We start from the raw sequence: 21,624 nt of genomic DNA on the forward strand, positions 1-21,624 counted from the left end.
CTACGCTAGACTTTTACCAATACAAGATTTTTTTTAGGAATAATTTTATGTAAAGCCAATCTTGTCGATGAAGGTTTTATCACTAATTATTAGGTTAAGAATTTCTTCCATGGATGATTTGTTTTATATTATGAAGCTTATGTTTGCCATCGCAATCTCAAGTAAAGTCTTCCTCTTTAGTTTTGTTTTGCTGCTATCTTTTGATCTTGGAATGTGGACTATCATTGTCTTCTTGTGGGGCAAGAATTGGGTTGCAACTTTGGACCTTAAACTTGCATATGATAAGGATTGTTGCAATTAAACCCACTCTATGGAATGGAGAGATTAATTTGACCATGCAAGGTTTAGATTCATACTAAGAATCTTTTCAAGGTGGAGTTCATAATCAAGAAATCAAGAATAACTTTCTTAAAATTTAGTACGATAAGATAAAAAATTCTCTACTTATTCAAAGTCGTGGTATTCAAACCTTAACATATTTTCTTCGGATGAGATGAAATAGAAAAAGAGACTGACTACTGATTAATAATCAAAGAGTTGAATTATATATATTAAGTTATGGTTGTCATATGGTAACTTAAAGTTTTGAGTTATAATAAATTCAATCTTAGTATTGATTAGTTGTATTGATTAAGATTATGTTTGAAATATATTTACATTTTTAATATGAAGTTGGAGAAAAAGGTTTGAGTGAATGTGCTGAATTATTTGATAAATAAGAGATAAAAATTATATTTTAAATATGTATTGATATAAGTATAGTATGGTAAAATTATATTTCAAAAGTCCATTGAATATTTTGTGACAAATTTATCCTTCTAATAATTTTAATATGTATTCAAACATGAATACACATATTTTTATTAAAATTAATAAGTAAATATATATAATGTTATAAAAATATATAATATAATCATATAAATAAATACAAAATAGCTTTTTAAAATAAATAAATAAAATCTCAACTTATAGAAAATATAAATCATATTGATTTCTCACTAAAACATTATGACAATATTATAATTTTAAATAAAAACATAAGTTATTTTCAAAATTAAAAAAAAAATATATTGACATCCTGTAAATGTCGAGATATATGAGGTAGCATTAGCATTTGAATATTTTCAATATAGCATCTAAATCATCTATGATTTGAAAAAAAAATTATCAAGCATTAATTTACATTTGAAATGTGTATTGTGCCATCAATACATTTTTTTCAAATATTTCAAAAAAAAAGTTTGGATTATATTTTAGTTAAGTCCAGTTATAATGACATATAATGCCATCAGTTTGACTCAAATGAAAATGAAAGTGAGATAGAGGTTAATCTCATGTGACAAAATATCAAAATAGTCGATTATTTATATTTGGTTGTCCTTTAATTAAATACTTCAGTTTTTTTGGACTGTGATGGTGTTTAAACTCCATATGTGATAGTCTTCATCATAAATTATTTAGATTCAAATACTTTGAAAAATTATTATGTATGTGTGTGTCTATATATATATATATATATATATATATATATATATATATATAGTTGTTGTTGCCTGTACTTGCAACCTCAAAAGGCCAAAAGCAAACTCCTTCGATCTCCTCTCGCTGTACTTAATACACCCTTTTCAAAAGCTATTCACATTTGGCAGAGGAGTTCATATTTATGATGCATGCATGCATGCATACACTTCCTCCACTGACCAACTATAATGAGCAGTCAATTATTCCTCGTTCGATCGATGATATTATTGAGTTGGGAGAAAAGAAGACACTAAAGGTGGGAGAAAGATATATCACACATCCATCTCATCCTCCACTAAAGCCTTCTTATCCACTCAACCAACCTTCTTCCTCTAATTATTATTTTATTCAAGTAACCTTTCTATTAGTTTAACATCTCTTTTGCACATTATCTATCCACTCAAATAAGAGGTTTTCTATTATGAAGAAGAACAAAAACAATCGTTATATGACAAGACAAATATGATAATTTCTCTTTCTTTAAAGAAATACAAAATAATTATTTATTTGATTAATTTTGATATGATTGTATTTTCTTTCTTATTATTTTTATTGTTATCTTCATCTTCCTCTTTATTTTCTGCTGATTGTCCTCCACCAATCTTTTCGTTGGTTAGAGAGATGTGGAAAGTTGCATGACAAGTCTGAGGGTAGATAGAACGAAGACTTCTCCTTCGTTGCTACTCCACTGGTTCGAACCACACGCAGTACGTTCTCCATTTCTCTTCGTTCACATTTGCATGGTTTAGCCATCACTATGATGAGCTGAAGACGATATATATCATAGTGGATGTAGCTTTAGTGGATGTCAACAGTTTGGCAGAAGCAAGAAAAGTTGCTTTAGGTGATAAAAAGCTTACGTCCAATTGATGCAGAAAGCTACCGAGTTATTATTGTCTTCAAGATACTAATCGCTAGGGTTTGACGACGTCCTTGATGTGGAGTTGATGAGGGGTGATCAATCAGTCCGACTTGATGTGGAGTTGACTTCTATCGATACCTATATCGAATGGATTCTCAACAAGAGAGAAGAGTCAAACCTCATTGATCATCCTCACGTCTCTCATTGACTGAGATTTCATGAGTCGAAGTGACTCATTTGGATGGTTTTATTTTATCTGTTGATTAACATGTTTTTTTTTTTTTTAATCTATGAAGACTCCAATATGAACTTTTCATGTAATATATGAGGAAAAGATGTAGTTGTACAGCTGCAAAGCATAAAGGTTTTCCACCTTGGAATACTTACTTCCCATTGAAGGAGAAGTTTGACATATAAATAGATTGAGGTAGATAGTTAGATAGATCCCAATAGTGTTGATGTCAACTAAACTGATGTGACCAACCAATTAGCCACAATAGATGGAAAGATTCCAACTATTGTCATAACAGCATCATCACTTTTTTCTTATTATATATTTTTATTTAAAATGTTTGAATAATATATAATAGTTTTAATTATAAACATATAAAGATTTATTGATGGATTTTTTTAGTAAAAATAAGTGAGATTTTATATTAATTCATATTCTATTATGTCAAGACTTAGTTTGACATGAGATAATGATAGATTATTTTATCACTAAAATTTTGAATAATATATATTTATATTTTAATAATAATAATTTATGTTGGTAGCTAATAATTATTTTTTCTTATAGTGCCAAATCACCTGTATATCATAATTTTTAATAATAAAACTTAACCTCTATTAGTTTTTATGATAGGTCTCAAATTCAAATTCACATATGAATGTCAACCACATAAAATATTTTTATATTAAAAATAATAAAACTTAATATTAATTACTCATCTTAATATTGAAGTACTCACATCTAGTAACAATAGCATACAAAATTAATAAGACATATCATTAGAAAATTACTAAGTAATACACTGAACTAATAATATATCATTAACTAGTACATCACTTGTACAGTGCTGATACATTACTACATTATTATCATGAATAAATAAATTGGATGGTTGACTCGAAAAATACTATGACAATTCAATTTAAATTGGTACTACAATAAGCACTCGGATTAGTGATTAGTGAATTGAATGTTGTAGAGTGTGATTAGGCCATGCAAATGAACCTAATCTCATACATGGCAACAAAACCTTGAATGGTGTTGCCATCATGTGGAAATTAAAGATACGATGCCAAGGTATTGTGGCATTACAATTTATGATAAATGCAAGTAAGAAATTTGTGGCAATATGAGCAAAATTATCCCTCGTAGGTTTTTATTCATCTTATGTGTTAGTAGATGTTTGATGTCCATCTTACTTTAGGCTTTTAGGATGAAGATAGGATTTGATTCACTATGTTCCTTATCATCATTAGAATTCGAAAGAGATGTTGTTTGTAGTAATTAGGAACGATATGAATATATATTGGGTGAATAAAATCGAATACTTTGTTCAAACTTGGGTCAAAGATTTCAATTTTATGGATATACAACCTATTAGACCAGAAATAGGAATTGGGAAATCATATTCCCTAAGTTAAATTAAATGCAACTTATCTTTGCTTTTATTATTTTTATGTATATGTTATTGATTTCAATGGGATTGAGTCGAACCCGAGTCGAGCACAAAGGAATCGTGTGTGAGTTGGACTTGATGGGTGTGAGTCAAACATATTTTTGTTGACCTAATGTTGACCCGGTCGAACGCAGCTTATTTGGTCAACTTACATGATGCATATAATTAGCACTTCTTGCAAGCATTGAGCTCAATTGCTCTTCCGATCGAACCCGAATGCGATTGCGTTCGACCTATTTCTAATTTTGCGACCCGAAGCACGACAACAGTATTGAAGCCCAAATAAATCCATCACCTTGCGACCGCAGAGCAACTCGTTCCCGGCGGAGAGTCTCTGTCTCTTGAGATACGACGCGTCGAATCCAAAGCCAAAGGCACGATCTTTCCTGCAATTCTCCGGCGAATCCATTCGTGTTGCCTTCTGCCGGCCTCTTGTCTCCGCCGTTTATTGCACTCGGTTTGATCCGTTCATGGTTTGGTCGCACGCGTTTCCCTCTGACCTGTTCGACGAAATCTCCCTGAGAAAAATCTTATGTTTTTGGCCGGCCGGTGCAATGTGCACCTCCCAGAAACCGGCCGCTTCTTCTCTCGCTTCGTTCCCACGAGCCCAATCAGCCTCTTCGATGCCCGGCTCGCTTCTGCAGGACGTGGGTTTGCATCAGAGTCCCGCAACAAATTGTCGGCGAGGTTTAAGTCGCCGACGCATGCGTTCTTGGAGTCTTCTTGTAGGCTTCGAAGAGTTCTGGAATCCAGTAAGTGGTCGGAGTCGACGGAGATAGAGTTGCAGAGGCTCAACATTGAGTTGAATACATACATCGCTAACCAGGTATTAAAGAGCCTGTCGGATTCTTACATGGCCTACCGTTTTTATCTGTGGGCCGAATCCCAGCCAGGTTTCCAGCACGATCACTTCACCATCAAGACTATGATCTCTTTGGCGTTGAAAGATCAAAACTTTGGTATCTTTTCAGAGGTTTTAAGAGGAATAAGGTTGAAGGGTCACTCCTTGCACCGTTCTATTTATCGGATTACTATTTCAGGTTGCGTCCGGTCAGGCCAGATCAAGTTCGCAATCCGTACATTTGAAGCTATGATTGCATCAGGCTGCCGCATGTTTGATGTGGACTTTAATAGGTTTATGGGTGTACTAGTTCGAAATAATTGTTTTGATCTTGCTGAGAAGTGCTATTATAGGATGACCTCAAAGGGATTTTCTTTGAGCTCGTTTACTTATTCAAGACTCATCTGTGGTCTGTGTCAAGCGAATAATCTTCTCTTTGTTGAGAAGCTTTGGAGAGATATGGATAAGATAGGTTGTGTCCCAGACATCTGGGCATACAACATATATTTGAATTGCTTATGCAAGCAGAACAAGATGGAAGATTCTTTGGATGTTTTGCAGTCAATGATCCAGAAAGGAAGAGAGCCTGATGTTGTTACTTACACGACAATCATTAATGGATTTTGTAATGCTAGACATTTCTCTGCTGCCTTAGAGATCTGGGATGAAATGTTGAAAAGGGGCTTCAAGCTAGATGTTATTAACTGTGGTACATTAGTTTGTGGTTTGTCCGCTAATGGGAAGGTTGACGAAGCTTATGAACTAATGTTGGAAATGATAAAGATGAACATTGAGCTAAACACTCGGTTATACAATGCTATTATAGGTGGGTTCTGCAGAGCTGGCCAGTTTGATAAGGCCCAAGTGATAGTGTCTTTCATGCAAAGAAATGGATGCAAGCCTGACTTGGTTACTTGTAACATACTCCTGAATCATTACTGCGATCGATTTATGTTGAATGAAGCAGGTAACTTAATGAAAAGGATGGAAATGAGTGGGATAAGTCCAGACAGGTGTAGTTATAATCAACTATTGAAAGGTCTTTGCAAGGGTAACCAGCTCGAAAAGGCATATGATTTTATTACCAGTTATATGGAGGTAAAAGGTTTGTGTGATGCAGTATCCTGCAACACTGTAATTAATGCATTTTGCAAAGTTGGGAAAATGGGAACTGCAACTAAGTTGTTCGAAGAGATGGGTCATAAAGGAATACATGCAGATGCCATTACATACAGCACTCTAATCAATGGATTCTTTAAAATTGGTGATGCTTTTAGAGCTCAGGAACTCTTTCACCTAATGCTCAAGGCTAGAGTGGTTCCAACTGTTAGTGTATATAACGTTATGGTGCACCACCTCTGTAAAGTTGGCGACATAGAAGGTGCTCGCAGATATTTTCTTGACATGACTGAAAAACGGATCTCCCCTGATATAGTTTCCTATTCCAGTCTTATAAATGGGTTGCTGAAAGGATCAAGAATAAATGAAGCCATGAAGCTATATGACGACATGTGCAAAAATGGAGTGACTCCTGATGAATTGACGTACAAATTACTGATTGGAGGACTTCTGAAGGGAGGAAAGTTTATCCTAGCTTGTAGAATTTGGGACCAGATGATGGAAAAGGGCTTTACTCTTGACAGAGCTCTTTCTGAAAGACTGATTGCTGCAATTAAGTCCAAGGACACAAATAGAGAAGGTATTGGTTATAACATTTGTGAACTTAATAATTAAGTCTCAACTAACAAATCTAATTAATATTTCTTGTTTTTCTGTGCAGAAGGTGAGAAACTTCGATCTTAATTGAGCAGAACAAAGTTTGTTGGTAATACTCCAGGTTCACGAAAATTCACAAGCAGGACCTCTATACCTCTTAGAAGTGGTCAGGATCAAGGATGCTGATCAGGTCCAATCTCTCAGCTTTTCTAAATAACATGACATATAACTTGTCATAAAGAAGTATCTAGAGATTTACTACTAAATGCACCCTCTGAATATCATTTTTTTTTACATGTACTGTGTCACAGTACTCCAAATTCATGTCTATTAGCAGCATGCTAAGTAGAAAAATAACTGCACCTTGAAATTGGATCAGAAAATTTCACACATAAATTATACAATTTCTTGTGGCCTTTTAGATTGCGATGCCTGTTTTATTTTGGTACAATAACAAGTGAAGAATTGCATCTACATTGGTGCTTGATGACCTTGCTGTCTGCTCATTCTCCTCAAATCATTTATAAAAGGACAATATAGCATATTTTACCAGGAATGTGACTGCTTTTTTAAGGATCTTTTGCCTACTGATGCTACTAATTTGAAATTATATTTGCAACAAAAAAATCAAATTCCCTTCTTTGTGTGTGATTCATATAATCATCCAGCTGTGATCATGTTGAGTACTCGAGGATATACAGCAAAATGTTCTCGCTTTTAATTATAAGGTTTTTAATTATAATATCACCAATTTTATTCTAGATTGCAGTTAAATGAGAAACCATTTCACTTAATGTCTTAGACATTGTATCATTTGGTCAACATTGATGCTTAAGAAAAGTTAATACCAAGTGATATCATGTTCATGTAAACGAATCACTTAAAGTTATCATTTGGATTAAGCTTCGATATTGCTCTGCTGCACTAATCATGAATTATATGGTAGGTCTACAAGTGATGTCACATGGTTTGTCCAATTGGTTACTTAAACAAGGAACTTTTCCTAGTATAGTTATCATTATCTATGAGCTAGATTGTAGGTGGAAGGGCTAAAAAGATTCCAAAAGTGTCCATAACTAGACATGACCTTGCAATATTTGGTGCAGTTTCCTAGTAAGGAAACTTTTGATTGGGGGACAGGCCTGCCATAGGTTATTTAGTGATCAGAGAAACTTGATTTAGTTATTGCGGTATAAGACCGTGCATATGGTGAGCATACTTCAGATTCAGGCACAAAATCTAAACTTGTGAGTTACATCAAAACACAACCCAGACAGTCCTTTTTTTATTTCTGTGTTTTAAATCACTGCTTAGTTTGATCTTAAGGGTTAGTACTTGGTGTTATGCTGAGGTTGCCGCATTGCAATATCATTTTCAAGGATTCTTATCATAAAAATAAACTTTTTTCATGCAGATGCAAGTCTTCTTACGTATTGTCATTCCCTAGCTCCTCATTGTTGGGAGCCTTCTAAGCAATCCTTCTTTATTTTTTAGGAAAAACTATGATTTTCTTCTTGCAATTTCATGTCCAAACTATTCCACCTTGAGATCTTGTGGTACTTAAGGAACTAAGAATGACATGCATACTCAATAAAGAATTTTGCTTTGGACGCAATCCCTTGCTCCCTCAAAGAATATGAACCTTTTAAATTTGAAAGAGTGACATGCATAGCCACAACCTTCTTGCGAAAAAAGATCCAAAAGTCTTTTATTTTAGGAATTCAGTTTTGCTATATCTTATATTCTTATTATGTAATTAGACAAAAAATGATTCGAGGTAGGCTTAGCAAATTGATGGCTCTTTCTCCAAACAACTTTATTTTCTTTTAGTTTCTTGCTCAATATTCTTTGGATCAATATCCTAACCAGGTTTTGAATATCGATCTGTATCGACGTACTGAGCTCGGATCGGTACAGGATGTACCGATATATACCATCGGTACGCTAGGACGTACCAATGGTATACCTTAAAATCTTAAAAATACTTTCACCTACCACACCATGGCGTACCGATCGGTATGCTTCGGTAATGGTCGAAATCTGGGGCGGTACCGAGGCGTATCGCGTACTGACGGTACACCCTAAAACCTTAAAAATACTTTCACCTACCACGCTAGGGTGTACCGATTGGTTTACCTCGGTAACGGTCGAAATCCGAGGCAGTACCAGTCGATGTGCCTCGGTACCGATTAAAACACTAGTACTGCCCGGTAGAGGATGGTCTGCGTACAGGTATCCTCTCGGACCGGTATGTACTGCTCGTACCGCGGGCAGTACACATCGAAATTGAGAACGTACCAATGGTACACCTTAAAATCTTAAAAATACTTTCACCTACCACACCATGGCATACCGATCGGTATGCTTCGGTAATGGTCGAAATCCGGGGCGGTACCGAGGCGTATCGCGTACTGACGGTACACCTAAAACCTTAAAAATACTTTCACCTACCATGCTAGGGTGTACCGATCGGTTTACCTCGGTAACGGTCGAAATCCGAGGCAGTACCAGTCGATATGCCTCGGTACCGATTAAAACACTAGTACTACCCGGTAGAGGATGGTCCGCGTACCGGTATCCTTTCGGACCGGTATGTACTGCTCGTACCGCGGGCAGTACACATCGAAATTGAGAACTCTGATCCTAACCTGAACCAAATCCATCTAGTTCTTGATCTTATACTTAGCAACTCCTCAAACTCTAGGTCTAGATGGAAGCTATTTGTCCTTAATATAACTGATTACTGTGATCATCCTAAACTATATAAGTCTTCTTTTTGACATGCATATTGATTCTTCATTGTAGATAAAATTATAAAAAATAGGCATTCAAGCTGATTTCTGAGTTTGTAGGAATGATGCTGAAGACTATTGATGAATTGGAGAATCTATATCCAACATGTTTCACGCAACAATTAGCCACATCAGGTAAGATTCTTATGGTTAAATCTCATTATTCAACTGGGAAGCTATTTAAATCTTTCTGTTTATCCTATCATCACTATATCAATTTTCCTTGGGGACAAACTTCTGTAACTTGCAGACTGGATCTGATGTTAATTTTTCATGCCTTTTTCAGTAAATTTCTTGCACATACATATATGTGCACTAGAATGGAAAATAAAGTTTTTATTGAAATCTGTAGTTTGCTACTACAAAATGTTGTATATCGAAAACTAAGCTATTAGAGAGAGATTTTTACAGACTTCAAATGATTTTTCTGAGCATCATACATATAGACATGATTGTAAGAAGCCAAACTGATACATCGTTAAGACTGCCTCACATTCCAATTTCATTCTACCCTCTTGGCACTTTTGTATATGTGCATTGGTGAAAAGATCTACTTTCACAATAGACTTCACTAACAGAATGTAATTCTACTATTCCTTTTTTACAGACTAGTGCATATACAGAAGGTGAGGCAGTGTATAGTCCCTCGTGTAGATCATGAAAGATTATTTATTGATATTTTTCTTCTGTGTCATTTCAGTTGTGATTTGTTTGTGATGCAGGGAGGATAGACTAAATATCCTGATGATGAAAGCCATTATGGTGGATGATTGTTCATAATGGAAATATCTGCCCTTTTAAATGATCCAAGATGATTCCATCCACAGACTGCATTACAACATATCAACCAATATTGATGATGGGACCCAATGTATCGACATATCAGATGATGCATTTTATGAGAAGATGATCTGTATCTGAAGAGTCGATTCCTGCCATCAAACAATCGGCTGGTAGTTCTGAAGGGAGGACTGAATTTAGCGCACAACATTCTTATGCTAAGATGGTATAACTTGTTTATCATCTAGATGTCACAAGAGCAACTTCACCATGAAGGCAATCAGAACTTTACAGGAATAAGAAAGGGCCCCTTGTAAATACTGTGAACAATAATAATTATTATTATTTATTATTTCAGAAGGTGGCTACTGACACTTTTCTATTTGTTTGTGGACATATTATTGCTTCAGCCTGCTATTGCAACAAAGATCAGAAAGATTCCCCTGAAGAATGCCACATTCTTCAGTCTCAAAATGCTCTTCTGCATAGATTTATGAGACTTCAAAACGCATTCAACAAAAAGTCTTCTTTGTACTCCACAGAGTGAGTTTATGTGATCTCCATACTTTTATGTCTTCTTACACGACGCCAAGTGCTGATTGCAAAATAATGAAAAGGAAGTTGGATCTTTTGTCTTGCCTTTTTGAGAATACAAGAGAGGTAAAATAAACAAAATTTGTTATTTTTTTATGTAAACAAAGGTGAATCTCAATAAAGAAAAATTGAATATATGTATGTATATATATATATATATATATATATATATATACATATTTATATTTATATATAATCACTCTAAATTTAGGTTATATATATATATATATATATATATATATATATATATATATATTACTGTAAAATCAAATAACTTGTATATATGCCCTTATAGTTAATTTTTACTTAGCAAATAGCAAATCATCTTTAACTAAATGTATATAGTTGAATATATAATTCATATATCTTTGAAAAAATAAATTTAACTATTTTAGTAAAATCAAATTAGTTATATATTTAATAAATTAGTTAATGTTAACTAGGAGGGGTATTATACAAAGGATATCAATATTTGTGTATCGGGTTACCGGGTTATCGAGTTATCGGATTCACCCGACAACAATCTTCGAAAACTGGGTGGGTGTGACATTAAAGTCTGCTCCACTGCTTCTACTTTAAACCTACAACAGATTACGTTTCACCAATAAAAGGCGCATAAGTAGGTCGGCTTTGGCGATCGACAGAGCTCCACGTTGCTGGTCTCATTACCCCGCACGAACAGTGGACTGCGCAAGCTGATGAGAGGCCCCGACTCGATCGCCGTTTTAGCCCCTCCTTGAGGAAAGTGGGAAGAGAGTAACGATGGGGAACGAGGGCACCGCCACCTCCGCCGCCGACGTTGGCCCAGTTGTGGAAGTCAAGAACCTCCGTTTCACGTACCCCGGGATCGACGGGCACCCTCCTCCGGGGTCTGCCCCACTCATCGACGGTTTCTCCCTCTCCCTCCGCGCCGGCGATCGATGCCTCCTGGTCGGAACCAATGGTGCCGGTTGGTCCTCACTTATTCTCTCCACCGATTTGCGTCGCTTGCGTTCAAGAAGTTGAGATCTTCGACATGTTTCTGAGGTGGAAATTCTTGATTTTTTTCTTGGTTTGTTTTTGGATCTGTTAGGGAAGACCACGATATTGAAGATACTAGGAGGGAAGCACATGGTGGACCCGGAGATGGTCCGGATCCTGGGTAGGTCGGCCTTCCATGACACCGCTCTAACCTCTTCTGGTGATCTTTCTTACTTGGGTGGAGAGGTAAGGGATAGGATGGTCAAGAAATGATCCTTATAGTCTTTAATTATGTGATATTAGACAAATAACGTAGGAGCTTCTCTGCTTGTGATCTTCTATTGAGAGAAGAAAGGAGTTTTAGATGATTGTTGGTACTTCTCTCGTTTTGCATGAGCATCCTTCATGTACAAGCAAATTGCACATGATTATGTATGTATGAGAAAAAATAATAAAAATATTTTTAATAGATATAATATTAAAAGAGAATATTTTGAACAAAATTTGTCCTAATTGCTCCATTTGCAACGTAACTTGTTACTTTCTCTTTTTAAGGATAGTGATTTGCTGAATATTATGGCAATTTATTGAGAAAGATTGTGTTAACTCATTATCATGACATATAGTGCAGAGCAGAGTTTTTTTTTCTCCATCCAAAGTCGCTATTTTGACTCCCTTTGCAATTTACTTTGTGCATTTGTATCAAGCAATGAAATGTTTGAATACTTGGATAACATACCTAAAGAAGTTTGAATTTTATATAAGAAGGCTATCACATGTCTTCAACCAACCATCAAAAAGGATTGTTTTATGATTAAGTTGACACTTTAGTTGTGTGAGGGCATGAGGTCAATCACATGTATATGCACCTTATACCTTCTCTTTTTTCCTTTGATCTTTACACGTACACACTCTTGACTTCTCACTATTTATGAACATCAAAGCATTTGTTATCATAGCTTATGTAAAATGACAATCATAACTAGCACCTTAGTTACGTTTAGGGCTCTGCATTTGAGTGTTTTACTTGTGCCACATTCAAGGATTCATGTGCCTGCTAGTATATGCCCAAAGCATGTCAACACATCTCCGTGATGAAAGGTACTGACGCATCCTCATAAAATGAAATGTGACTTTCTCATAAATCTTAGATCTTGTATATGAGCCTTAAGAGGAATTTGTTACTCTATTTTGGACTAATTTAAACAATAGAATAGTTCTATCAGGAGACATGTAAATATCTTTACCTCCGTTATAACAAATTATTTTCTGAAGAGTTACAGTATTTATACCATCATCACAATGAAGTATAGGTTGGTCAACTTTCACATGATAAGTTTGGATTGCATGACTAGCTCTTTAAATTGTATAAATCATTGTGCACATTGCATAACACATATGTTTATGTTCTTATTTGACTAGTAGATTACGTGAACACCATCTTTATGCATGTTGATGCAGTGGCGGCGAGATGTTGCTTTTGCTGGTTTTGAGGTCTCGATACAAATGGACATTTCTGCTCAGAAGATGATATATGGTGTTTCTGGCGTTGATCCTCAAAGGAGAGACGAACTGATTAATGTATGTAGTATCTAATCTCATGTGGTTTGTAGCATACATAATTGCCTTTCAACTTACTATTCGTTATTAATGTTGTTACTCTGCCTAATTTTTCGTGAAAGAAGGAATGCATGAGAAACAAAGAAGAGCGGAGTTAACAATGTGTCTCAGTTAAAATTACTTGAAATGGACTGCTCGACCATGGTTATGCAGGTTTTAGACATTGATTTATCATGGAGAATGCACAAAGCATCTGATGGTCAAAGAAGACGAATTCAAATATGCATGGGACTTCTTAAGCCATTTAAGGTCTGTCACCTTTGTGCATAGTAAACCTGTAATCATATTAGTTAAAGGACAAATAGTTTTTAAAAGCCGTAATCATAATATTGCTTTTTTAGGTTCTTCTTCTTGACGAAATAACAGTGGACTTAGATGTCCTTGCAAGAGCTAACCTTTTAAGATATCTAAGTAAGGAGTGTGAAGAACGAGGTGCCACAATTATCTACGCAACTCATATTTTTGATGGTCTTGAAGACTGGCCAACACATGTTGTAAGTTCACCACATAAGATCTTGTTTTCTGAAGTCCTGTGGGATTATTTTCCTTAACGTCGATGTACTGTTGATAACAGGTATATGTTGCTCATGGGAAATTGCAGTTAGCAGTACCTTTGGAGAAAGTTAAGGAGATGAGTAACTTATCTTTAATGGTAAGTGAATTCTTTGCGTAGAAATTGATGTGAAGTGAGTCATGACCTAAAGAAAACAAATTGGGAATTTCAGTTGTCATGTTTTGATTGTATATATTGTACATGATAATCTGTGTTCTCTATTTTTATTAGCTCAGTGTACTTTATTTTGTTACTAGAGAATACATGAAACTTAGACTAAATTATCTGAAGGCAGAACAGATAGATTGTCATTCGACAAATACACAGATGGTGGACCTATTATAAATTTAGAAGGGAAGCATGAAGATGGGATCAGTGCATTGTAATACCGTAGTATTCCTGAACTTTGATGGACTAGATGTTTTCATTATATTGTTTGCATGTCCATTTTTGAAGAAGCTATAAACTGATGTAGACCTAGACCTATATTAGTTTGTAGTTGCTTGGCTATTTGCGATGATGTTAATTCTCCTGTTCTCCAGATCAGGTTATAACTAACCTTCTCAATGTCCACATTGTGATGGATACAGTGAATTGAAACAAATGCATTAGCCGGTGATGTATGCATACATAAATGCATGGATGTGCACAAACATGTGGACGGTGCTTGCTTTACTTTTTATTATGAGGTTATTTCAATTTAAGCTCCACTAAACTTTTAGATAGTGGCATAAGAAATAATATTGGTATTTCATGGGTATCAATCATCAGACTAGATCATTATATCTAGTAACAATTACTTCATGATTCTTCAGTTATTCTAGTTTAGATTTGATATATTGGTATCTTATGTGAATTATATGGAATAATTGACAAAATGAAATCCTCTGCTAAGCTTGATTAGGTAGTATATAATAATATTTAATAAAAATAGGTTGATGATTCTTAAATTAGTGTGGTTATGGTCACTATTAAGTATAATCGGTTACATTGGTAGGCTTAATATTGGTTATTTATACTTTCTAATCAGCCTTTTCTTTGAAATTATATCATTTAGAGAACAGTGGAGAGTTGGCTAAGGAAGGAGAGGGATGAAGACAGGAGGAGGCGACAGGAGAGAAAGGCAATTGGCCTTCCAGAACATGAAAAGCAACTGGAGGGGACACGGGTGACAGGTGATCCAGCCCGGAGTGCAGTTCAAGTAATGAACAATGGTTGGGCAGCAGGGAGACTTCATTCAACTGTAGCAGGTCAGGAGAATTATTTTCTGAGTTCAAATAGAGTCCTTAGGCAATAACAACTTCTGCATGTTCTTGAGTTTGGTGAATCTCATCTGTTGTGTTTACGAGAACCAAAGAAAATGTTTGGTTATAGGTGCTCATATTCCAAAGATAATTATTGTTGTACTTGAAATATATAGAAAAAATGCAGAGCAGTAATTGTTTGTTGGATTAAATTCACAATATGTAAGGTATGGTTTGCATCATCATTTCTTCATAATGGTGGAGACTACATGATCTAGTATTGAGACATGTGAATATTGATCTAATGCTCTGCTTATTGCAACATGTCCGTGTAGATTAGGTCTGGTCAGTCAACAAAGGTTGGGGGAACAAAGTAACAGCAAATTGCCGCCTGCTGTAAACAATGCAATTGTGCTTCTGGCAATTGTTATAACTGCATCATCATCATCATCATCATCATTCTCCTTTGTTTACCATATTTTGTCAAGAGAATTATGTTGGCATCCTAAAAAATTTATCAGAAAAAGTTCTAATTTATATTTTTTATTTAAATGTTTGACTCAAATCTCTTTCTCTCTCTTTATGAGAAGGTACGGCATGCCATTATCTTTGTGCAGCTTTATACACCCAACATTCTTCTCATATTTGTAAGCAGCTGTGAATCTGTAGTCACCTTTGGGTTTGTGAACTCACCAGTCACGGTCTCAGACATGTTCCCCTTCGAAGTGGAATACTCAGGTCATGGTATCAACTTTCCAAAAGCTCTATATGTGATTTAAGACTTAAGATTAATAGTGCTTTTTAGTCTCAAATACATACGGTTACCTCTCTTTGGACAAGCCAGACCTAACCTCGGTTTCGGAAACGACGGCTTCGGTTCTTCAGTAAAATTTTAAATTTTAGAAATTTAGAATTGAAATTGAATCAGTTTTAGGTGGTTTTTCCATTCCTGTTTTGAATCGAACTGTCATTTTTTTTATTATTTTTTAATTAATGTTTATTTTAAATTTGTAATTTTTTTTTTCTTTCCGATCCGAATCGAATCGAATCGAAATCGTCTATTTTGGTCAAACGTCCATTTTAATTCAGTTTGATTTTTTATCGTTTCTGATTCAAATAGCAACAATAGTTTCTGCTCTGTCCTACTTTGAAAGATGTGCTCTCGTCCGTCAATGGTTACGAACACGAAGAAACCAATGCCCGTCTCCGCCTTCAACATGCCGTGAGGAGGAGGACCACCTCGGATCGTTATCTACGGTGGCTTTTCGGCGCATGCTTCGATTCTGAAGGCTCACCAAGAGAGAACCCTTCAAGAGATGGTGGCTGAATGGATGCCAACTCTTGAATGATTCTACTTTCAATTTGTGGTTCTTTTGTGAAGTAAATTTAATTTAATTATCTTTTCAAATGGGTAATACATCATTAAATAGAGTCATCATGAAACATCACATAAGAATCTTACAAATACATATATATATATATATATATATATATATATATATATATATATATACAATGAATCTAATCTTCATATTTATTTATGGAGATTCATTATGTATTTTTTATCTTCACCAAAGTCTTACTCTTATCTTTTTCCCATTTTCGTATCAAATTGGTACAGAGCTTTGTTCAAAGGGCTTTCCAACTTTAACTTCCTTGTCTCACCGTAGCTGGATATAGTCGACGCAATAGAAGAAGCCAAGATGATGATGGGGCGTGCCAAACAAATATTTCAAAGATTTGAGGAAAGAATACGAAGATAGACTTCACAAGATTTAGGTATAGATAATCTCTTGTATTAGGAAGAGATTGAAAGATCTTATTAAATAAGAGGGCATATGAACCTTCAAATACTACTATCATGTCCTTATTCTTATGATGTTCTTTATGCGAGGATTTATCATCATCAAAACTTACTTTTCATGCATCCCCCACCGAGTCCCACTATTCCTCTTATCTTATCACAAATCATTGGCTTGTGACCTGCAATAGACAAACCAATTGCAAGTCATAAAACTCGAAAACAGACTTAAGAGAAGTCTAGGAAATTTGCCTGCACTCTAAGCTAGGTGCAATGAAGAGACAGAGACAGATAGTTAGAGAGAGAGAGAGAGAGAGAGAGAGAGTGTGCTGTAACTTGAGGCAACTTGATGTTGATGATGCTTGCGAAGTGTATGCTGCTGATTTGAACCACACAAAAGATGCGTGCTGCTAATGGACACTTGAGTAAACGAAATAATGTTCTTATCTGTGGAAGTTGGAAGTTGGGATCTCAAGCACGGCAATAACGCGGAAGTTACTGTCCCACTACAGTACCATTTGGTCGATGGAATCTTCCTCCAAAATCCCGAAGGACACGTGGGACAGGGAAGAGCAGTGGTTGGCATGGGAAAGGAATGGGAAGCCCTATGAATCCTCCACAAACAAAAACTCTCTCTCTCTCTCTCTCTCTCTTGACGTCTTCTTATCCAAGATATGCTCGGAGTATCTTGAGGTGCCCAAGATGAGGGGCAAGGGAGATGAAGCCAACCTCGACCATGCACACCCACATCCTACTTCTCCTACCTCCACTCTCTCTATGTTGCCACAATTGCCTCCATAGCTTTTCTTGGAGACCTACTGGACAAAGAGAGTTTGGCGTTTAGGGAAGACAAGTCGATGGGCGGCTGCCGGTAGTGGTGGCGGCTTTTGGAATCTAGAGCATGCACCGGCACACAAGCCTACCAATGCCATCATTGCTGCTCGCCATTGCGCATGTGAATGTGTTTGTGTTTGTGTTTGTGTGTGTGTGTGTGTGAGAGAGAGAGAGAGAGAGACACGGGGAGAGAGAGAGAGAGAGAGCAATAACGATTATTCCCGCATGTCATTCCGAGATCGCTTTCGGTTCGTCAAAAGGACATCAACTTTGGCCTCCGTGCCTCACGCTCACCACTCTTGCGAATTAAGAAGCTGTTCTTTAATGGCTGCCCTCCTTTATTTGATTCCCATTCAATTACACATTCATGATTGATCTGTTCGTTCATGGACTTCTCATGGTGCAATGCATGGTGTCTAGCATTTCCCACGCACTCACAAGCACACCGAAGCGCCTCTTTTTGTTTGCTGAAGAACAAGGTGGAGAGCCTCTGCATGTGCTCTCAAAACCCAACAATTACCCCACTTGATTGGTGCGATGAGAAGCCAATCTGGGACAAATTGTAGCACACTAGCTTTTAGCTTTTAAGGTTTATGTCAGCAAGTACATAGGTTATTTTATAGAATGTAATTAGACTGCATGTTCTTGGTACTGAAAAATAAATTTTAGTCCTGATTATAATTACGTCAGATACGTCTGAATTAACCTGACTTGGTCCGGAACCATGTGCATAAAAAGATTAAGATGATTGATAAGAAGGGTCATACCTCCGGACCTCCGGATTGAGGTAAACATAGATACGTATATGAAGATTGAGATCGGATGAGTATTTGAATATGATCTCTCGTACGCTCAAGTTAGTAAACAATTATCGTCTTTGGTTAGCATTTTATAATGGAACGATAGAGAGGAATATTTCATGAAATATTCCAACCCTAATGCATAAACAATATTCCCTAAACATTATTTTAGATTGATGTCCGCGTTATAGTCAAGTCTTGCCCTCTCACTGTATTGCTTGTGTCGAGCCACCAATGGGGGAGAAGATTTCCCTTGTCAAGTCCAAAATCTGGTTTTTAATATCATGAACAGTAATCCCTCAGCAAGAAATTTTCCTTTAAATGAAAGAGAGAATCCATTAGCAGTTTGGATGAACATATGCAGAGATATGTGTTGATTGCTGTAAAACAGAGCTCTTGCTTGGAACATCAGTTTAGTACAGATGCTCATCTCAGACAACTATTACATTGAGTATAAGATGAAGTCCTTTTACTTTGGTGTACATTTCTACACCACCGTGTGCTTGCTATGCAACACTGTAATGTAACTACATCAGTAGCACCTATCTGAGCCAATGTCCATGATCGAGGAAGGAAATCCCTCCAGCAAGCACGATACAGGAGGGATCGTCTGCGTCGCCATCACGCCGTAAACGTTCCAACAGAATGGATTGGAGATGAAGTATGCTTGAGCTGGAAGGAGCACCACCTCCGACAGGGTGATGTTGGTGCAGGGGACGGAGTCACTGCACCCGAAATGGATGGGCGGACTCCTGACGTCGTATGTACCCTTGATGCCGGTGTATGATACGTCCGATACGTAGACTGCCGACGTCTGGTTCTTGCACGACTTGGAGAGGCAGTAGTACTGGTCGATGATGATGGGGTTCTTCACGGCGTCCATGCGGATGTTGTCGAAGGAGACAGATGATACTGATCCTGACCCACCTTGCCATGTCTTGATCCTGACCCCGTTATCCGAATGCTTAATCACTGAATTCTTTACTGTTATGTTCGTCACGCAAGCTCGAGTGTTCTTCGTGCCCAGGCTCCCAATGCTGAACCAGGAATCTGATTGAGTTGGATTCATGCTCGCAAAGAAGATCTAGGAAGGAAAAGAAGAAGTGTTTCTGGCGATACCTGATTCCATGGCTTGGCCCACAGGTCACGTTTCTTATGTCTATGTTGATGCTACCAGCTCCGATGGATACGCAATCATCTCCTGTTGAGATCATGAGTCTTAGGATACCGAAACGGAAGCAAATCTGAGACGATGGAGGAAACAGTGATGACTTACCGCTGGAGATGACTGAGTTGTAGATTCCAACCATCTCGGTGTTCTCGACGTGGATGCCATCAGTGTTGGGGCTAAGCGCGGGTGAGTTGATCGAGATTGCGTCGACGGTGACGTTCCGGCAGTTGTCGAACCGGAAGTGGAACTGGGGACTGTTCTGGACTCTGATCCCGTGTACTATGAGGTTTGAGCTCATGAAGAACCTCAAAGCCTGTAAGGAACGAGAAGAAAGCTTAGTTGTCGTGAAACCTTCCGGCTGATGATGACAGGTAATTCGGTTGAGCTTACCACAGGGCTGTCGCATGGCCCCGACAATGTCGTGCCATTTGGCCCCTGCGATGTCAGAAGAGTAATGTTAGATCTTGTCATGATCCTGCTTCTTGTGGCTTACAAGTTTGTTCGTGGATACCTTGTGAGGTTTGCAGGGGAGGTTCCACCACTTCTCTCCTCTCCCGTCGATGACTCCTCTTCCTTGCAGCTTCAACCCGTTGGCTCTGTAGAACACGAGCCACTGCCGCCGGTTGTTGTTCCGAGGCCACTCGTCTGGGCCGTCGGGGGGCATGATTGTTCCATCAACCTTGACATAGAATTAGCATCAGCATCCGCTCTGGACACGACGAGAGGGAAGATGAGGGCGTACCTGAAACGTGAGCTCACTGTGGCAAGGACCTGCGAAGATGGTCGACAGGATCTTGAAAGCGTAGCCCTGCGGGACAAGGATGGTTCCGGGCCCGTCTTGGCAGGCAATATCCCACGCGGTCTTGAATGCTTCGGTGTCATCGGCGACTCCATCGCCTACTGCTCCGAAGGCTCGCACGTCGAGCACCGCAGTGGCGTTCGAGGAATTGCGGGTCGCCGTCCCTGCGTCGACAGGCGCAGGAAGGGGAGGTGGAGAGGAAACGGGAGTGCTCGTAGTAGTCGAGTTCGTAGAATTCCCACTATAGCCTGCACCAATAGGCTCAGAAGGAGGGTATGCACTAGTGGTGTTTGTCGAATTCCCACTATAACCTGTACTAGTGGAGTTCGCAGAGTTCCCACTATAGCTTGGGTGGACGGGCTGAGGAGCAAGAGCAGGAGGAAGACTAATGGAATTTGCAGGAACTACAGCTTGAGATGGAGGTTCTGCCATTGGAGGCCGAGCAATGCCGTAATGGAATCTTCCATGAACAGAAGTACTACCGAAGCCAGACCAAACGAGGACAAGCAATAGGAGCATCTTGCTCACTTCCATTTGTGCTTGGCCTATGAACACTGCCAAATGTGCTGGAACAAAGCCAAGATATGGCAGCTACTTATAAAACACAAAGCCTGGCTCTCGCTCTCCGATTCACAATGACCTCATGGATTTTACGGCGGAGGGCGGTTGTCGTTGTCTTAGAAACTGCATGCGGCAAGTGGAGGAGAATGCATGCGAGCAAGGGTTGCGGAACTGAGCCTCCGCAGAGGGCAGTGGGAGATGAGGTACGTCACAAGGGAGGGATGGAAGATTTGGATGATTGACTAAGCCATTTTTATAGGGTGAGGAGGGGGAGGTGGTGGCTGGGTCTTCCTTTGTGGCTCTCCTGCTGCTGCACGATGCATTATTCTATCGGTGGCGACCGACCAGTTCCATGCGTGCATGGCTTTTTGAGAATGTGGAGTCTGCATATCATACAAGGGGGGAGGGAGAGGAGGAAAGGTAAAGGTGGTGAGAGCATGGTGATTCTTGGGGACCAAATGGAGGAGGAGGAAGATGATAGACTTGG

The 21,624-nt window shown here is 37.8% G+C and overlaps 3 protein-coding genes across 5 annotated transcripts; 2 read left to right on the forward strand and 1 right to left on the reverse strand.

Annotated features, from left to right (window-relative positions):
* The first annotated feature begins 4,298 nt into the window (after positions 1-4,298).
* Positions 4,299-10,649, forward strand: LOC135633285 (pentatricopeptide repeat-containing protein At1g13040, mitochondrial-like). Of its 3 annotated transcripts, XR_010494949.1 has the most exons (4): positions 4,300-6,611; positions 6,693-6,818; positions 9,481-9,555; positions 10,143-10,649. XR_010494949.1 is itself a non-coding variant. In XM_065142588.1 (2 exons), exons 1-2 carry the CDS (start codon positions 4,604-4,606, stop codon positions 6,366-6,368), a joined length of 1,698 nt encoding a protein of 565 aa, XP_064998660.1. In that variant the 5' UTR covers positions 4,299-4,603; the 3' UTR covers positions 6,369-6,496. The 3 variants fall into 3 exon arrangements, 2 of the variants coding, with proteins under 2 accessions (XP_064998660.1, XP_064998659.1); XM_065142588.1 differs by lacking the exons at positions 6,693-6,818; positions 9,481-9,555; positions 10,143-10,649 and having other exon boundaries at positions 4,299-6,293; positions 6,361-6,496; XM_065142587.1 differs by lacking the exons at positions 9,481-9,555; positions 10,143-10,649 and having other exon boundaries at positions 6,693-9,465.
* A 760-nt stretch (positions 10,650-11,409) lies between these two features.
* Positions 11,410-15,413, forward strand: LOC103977667 (ABC transporter I family member 20). The gene is made up of 7 exons (XM_009393244.3): positions 11,410-11,743; positions 11,867-12,000; positions 13,216-13,335; positions 13,528-13,623; positions 13,716-13,868; positions 13,949-14,026; positions 14,985-15,413. The coding sequence occupies exons 1-7, from the start codon at positions 11,557-11,559 to the stop codon at positions 15,222-15,224; spliced, it is 1,008 nt and encodes a 335-aa protein (XP_009391519.2). The 5' UTR covers positions 11,410-11,556; the 3' UTR covers positions 15,225-15,413.
* Positions 15,414-18,965: 3,552 nt separating this feature from the next.
* LOC103977669 (polygalacturonase At1g48100) lies at positions 18,966-21,337 on the reverse strand. Its single transcript, XM_009393245.3, has 6 exons — positions 20,520-21,337; positions 20,289-20,456; positions 20,168-20,212; positions 19,883-20,090; positions 19,726-19,807; positions 18,966-19,643 (listed from the first exon to the last, which is right to left on the reverse strand). Exons 1-6 carry the CDS (start codon positions 21,108-21,110, stop codon positions 19,139-19,141), a joined length of 1,599 nt encoding a protein of 532 aa, XP_009391520.2. The 5' UTR covers positions 21,111-21,337; the 3' UTR covers positions 18,966-19,138.
* Positions 21,338-21,624: the final 287 nt, after the last annotated feature.

Source organism: Musa acuminata, chromosome BXJ3-3 (assembly GCF_036884655.1).
Source record: "Musa acuminata AAA Group cultivar baxijiao chromosome BXJ3-3, Cavendish_Baxijiao_AAA, whole genome shotgun sequence".
Lineage (NCBI taxonomy): Eukaryota > Viridiplantae > Streptophyta > Magnoliopsida > Zingiberales > Musaceae > Musa > Musa acuminata.

Coding starts and splice junctions, on each gene's coding strand:
- LOC135633285 (XM_065142587.1), top strand. CDS start 4,604: ATGTTTTTGGCCGGCCGGTGCAATGTGCACCTCCCAGAAACCGGCCGC. Junction 6,612..6,692: donor CAAGGACACAAATAGAGAAG/GTATTGGTTATA, acceptor TTTTCTGTGCAG/AAGGTGAGAAACTTCGATCT.
- LOC103977667 (XM_009393244.3), top strand. CDS start 11,557: ATGGGGAACGAGGGCACCGCCACCTCCGCCGCCGACGTTGGCCCAGTT. Junction 12,001..13,215: donor TTTCTTACTTGGGTGGAGAG/GTAAGGGATAGG, acceptor ATGTTGATGCAG/TGGCGGCGAGATGTTGCTTT. Junction 13,624..13,715: donor GACTTCTTAAGCCATTTAAG/GTCTGTCACCTT, acceptor TTGCTTTTTTAG/GTTCTTCTTCTTGACGAAAT.
- LOC103977669 (XM_009393245.3), bottom strand. CDS start 21,110: ATGGAAGTGAGCAAGATGCTCCTATTGCTTGTCCTCGTTTGGTCTGGC. Junction 20,091..20,167: donor GGCCATGCGACAGCCCTGTG/GTAAGCTCAACC, acceptor CGTTCCTTACAG/GCTTTGAGGTTCTTCATGAG. Junction 19,644..19,725: donor GGGCCAAGCCATGGAATCAG/GTATCGCCAGAA, acceptor TTCCTGGTTCAG/CATTGGGAGCCTGGGCACGA.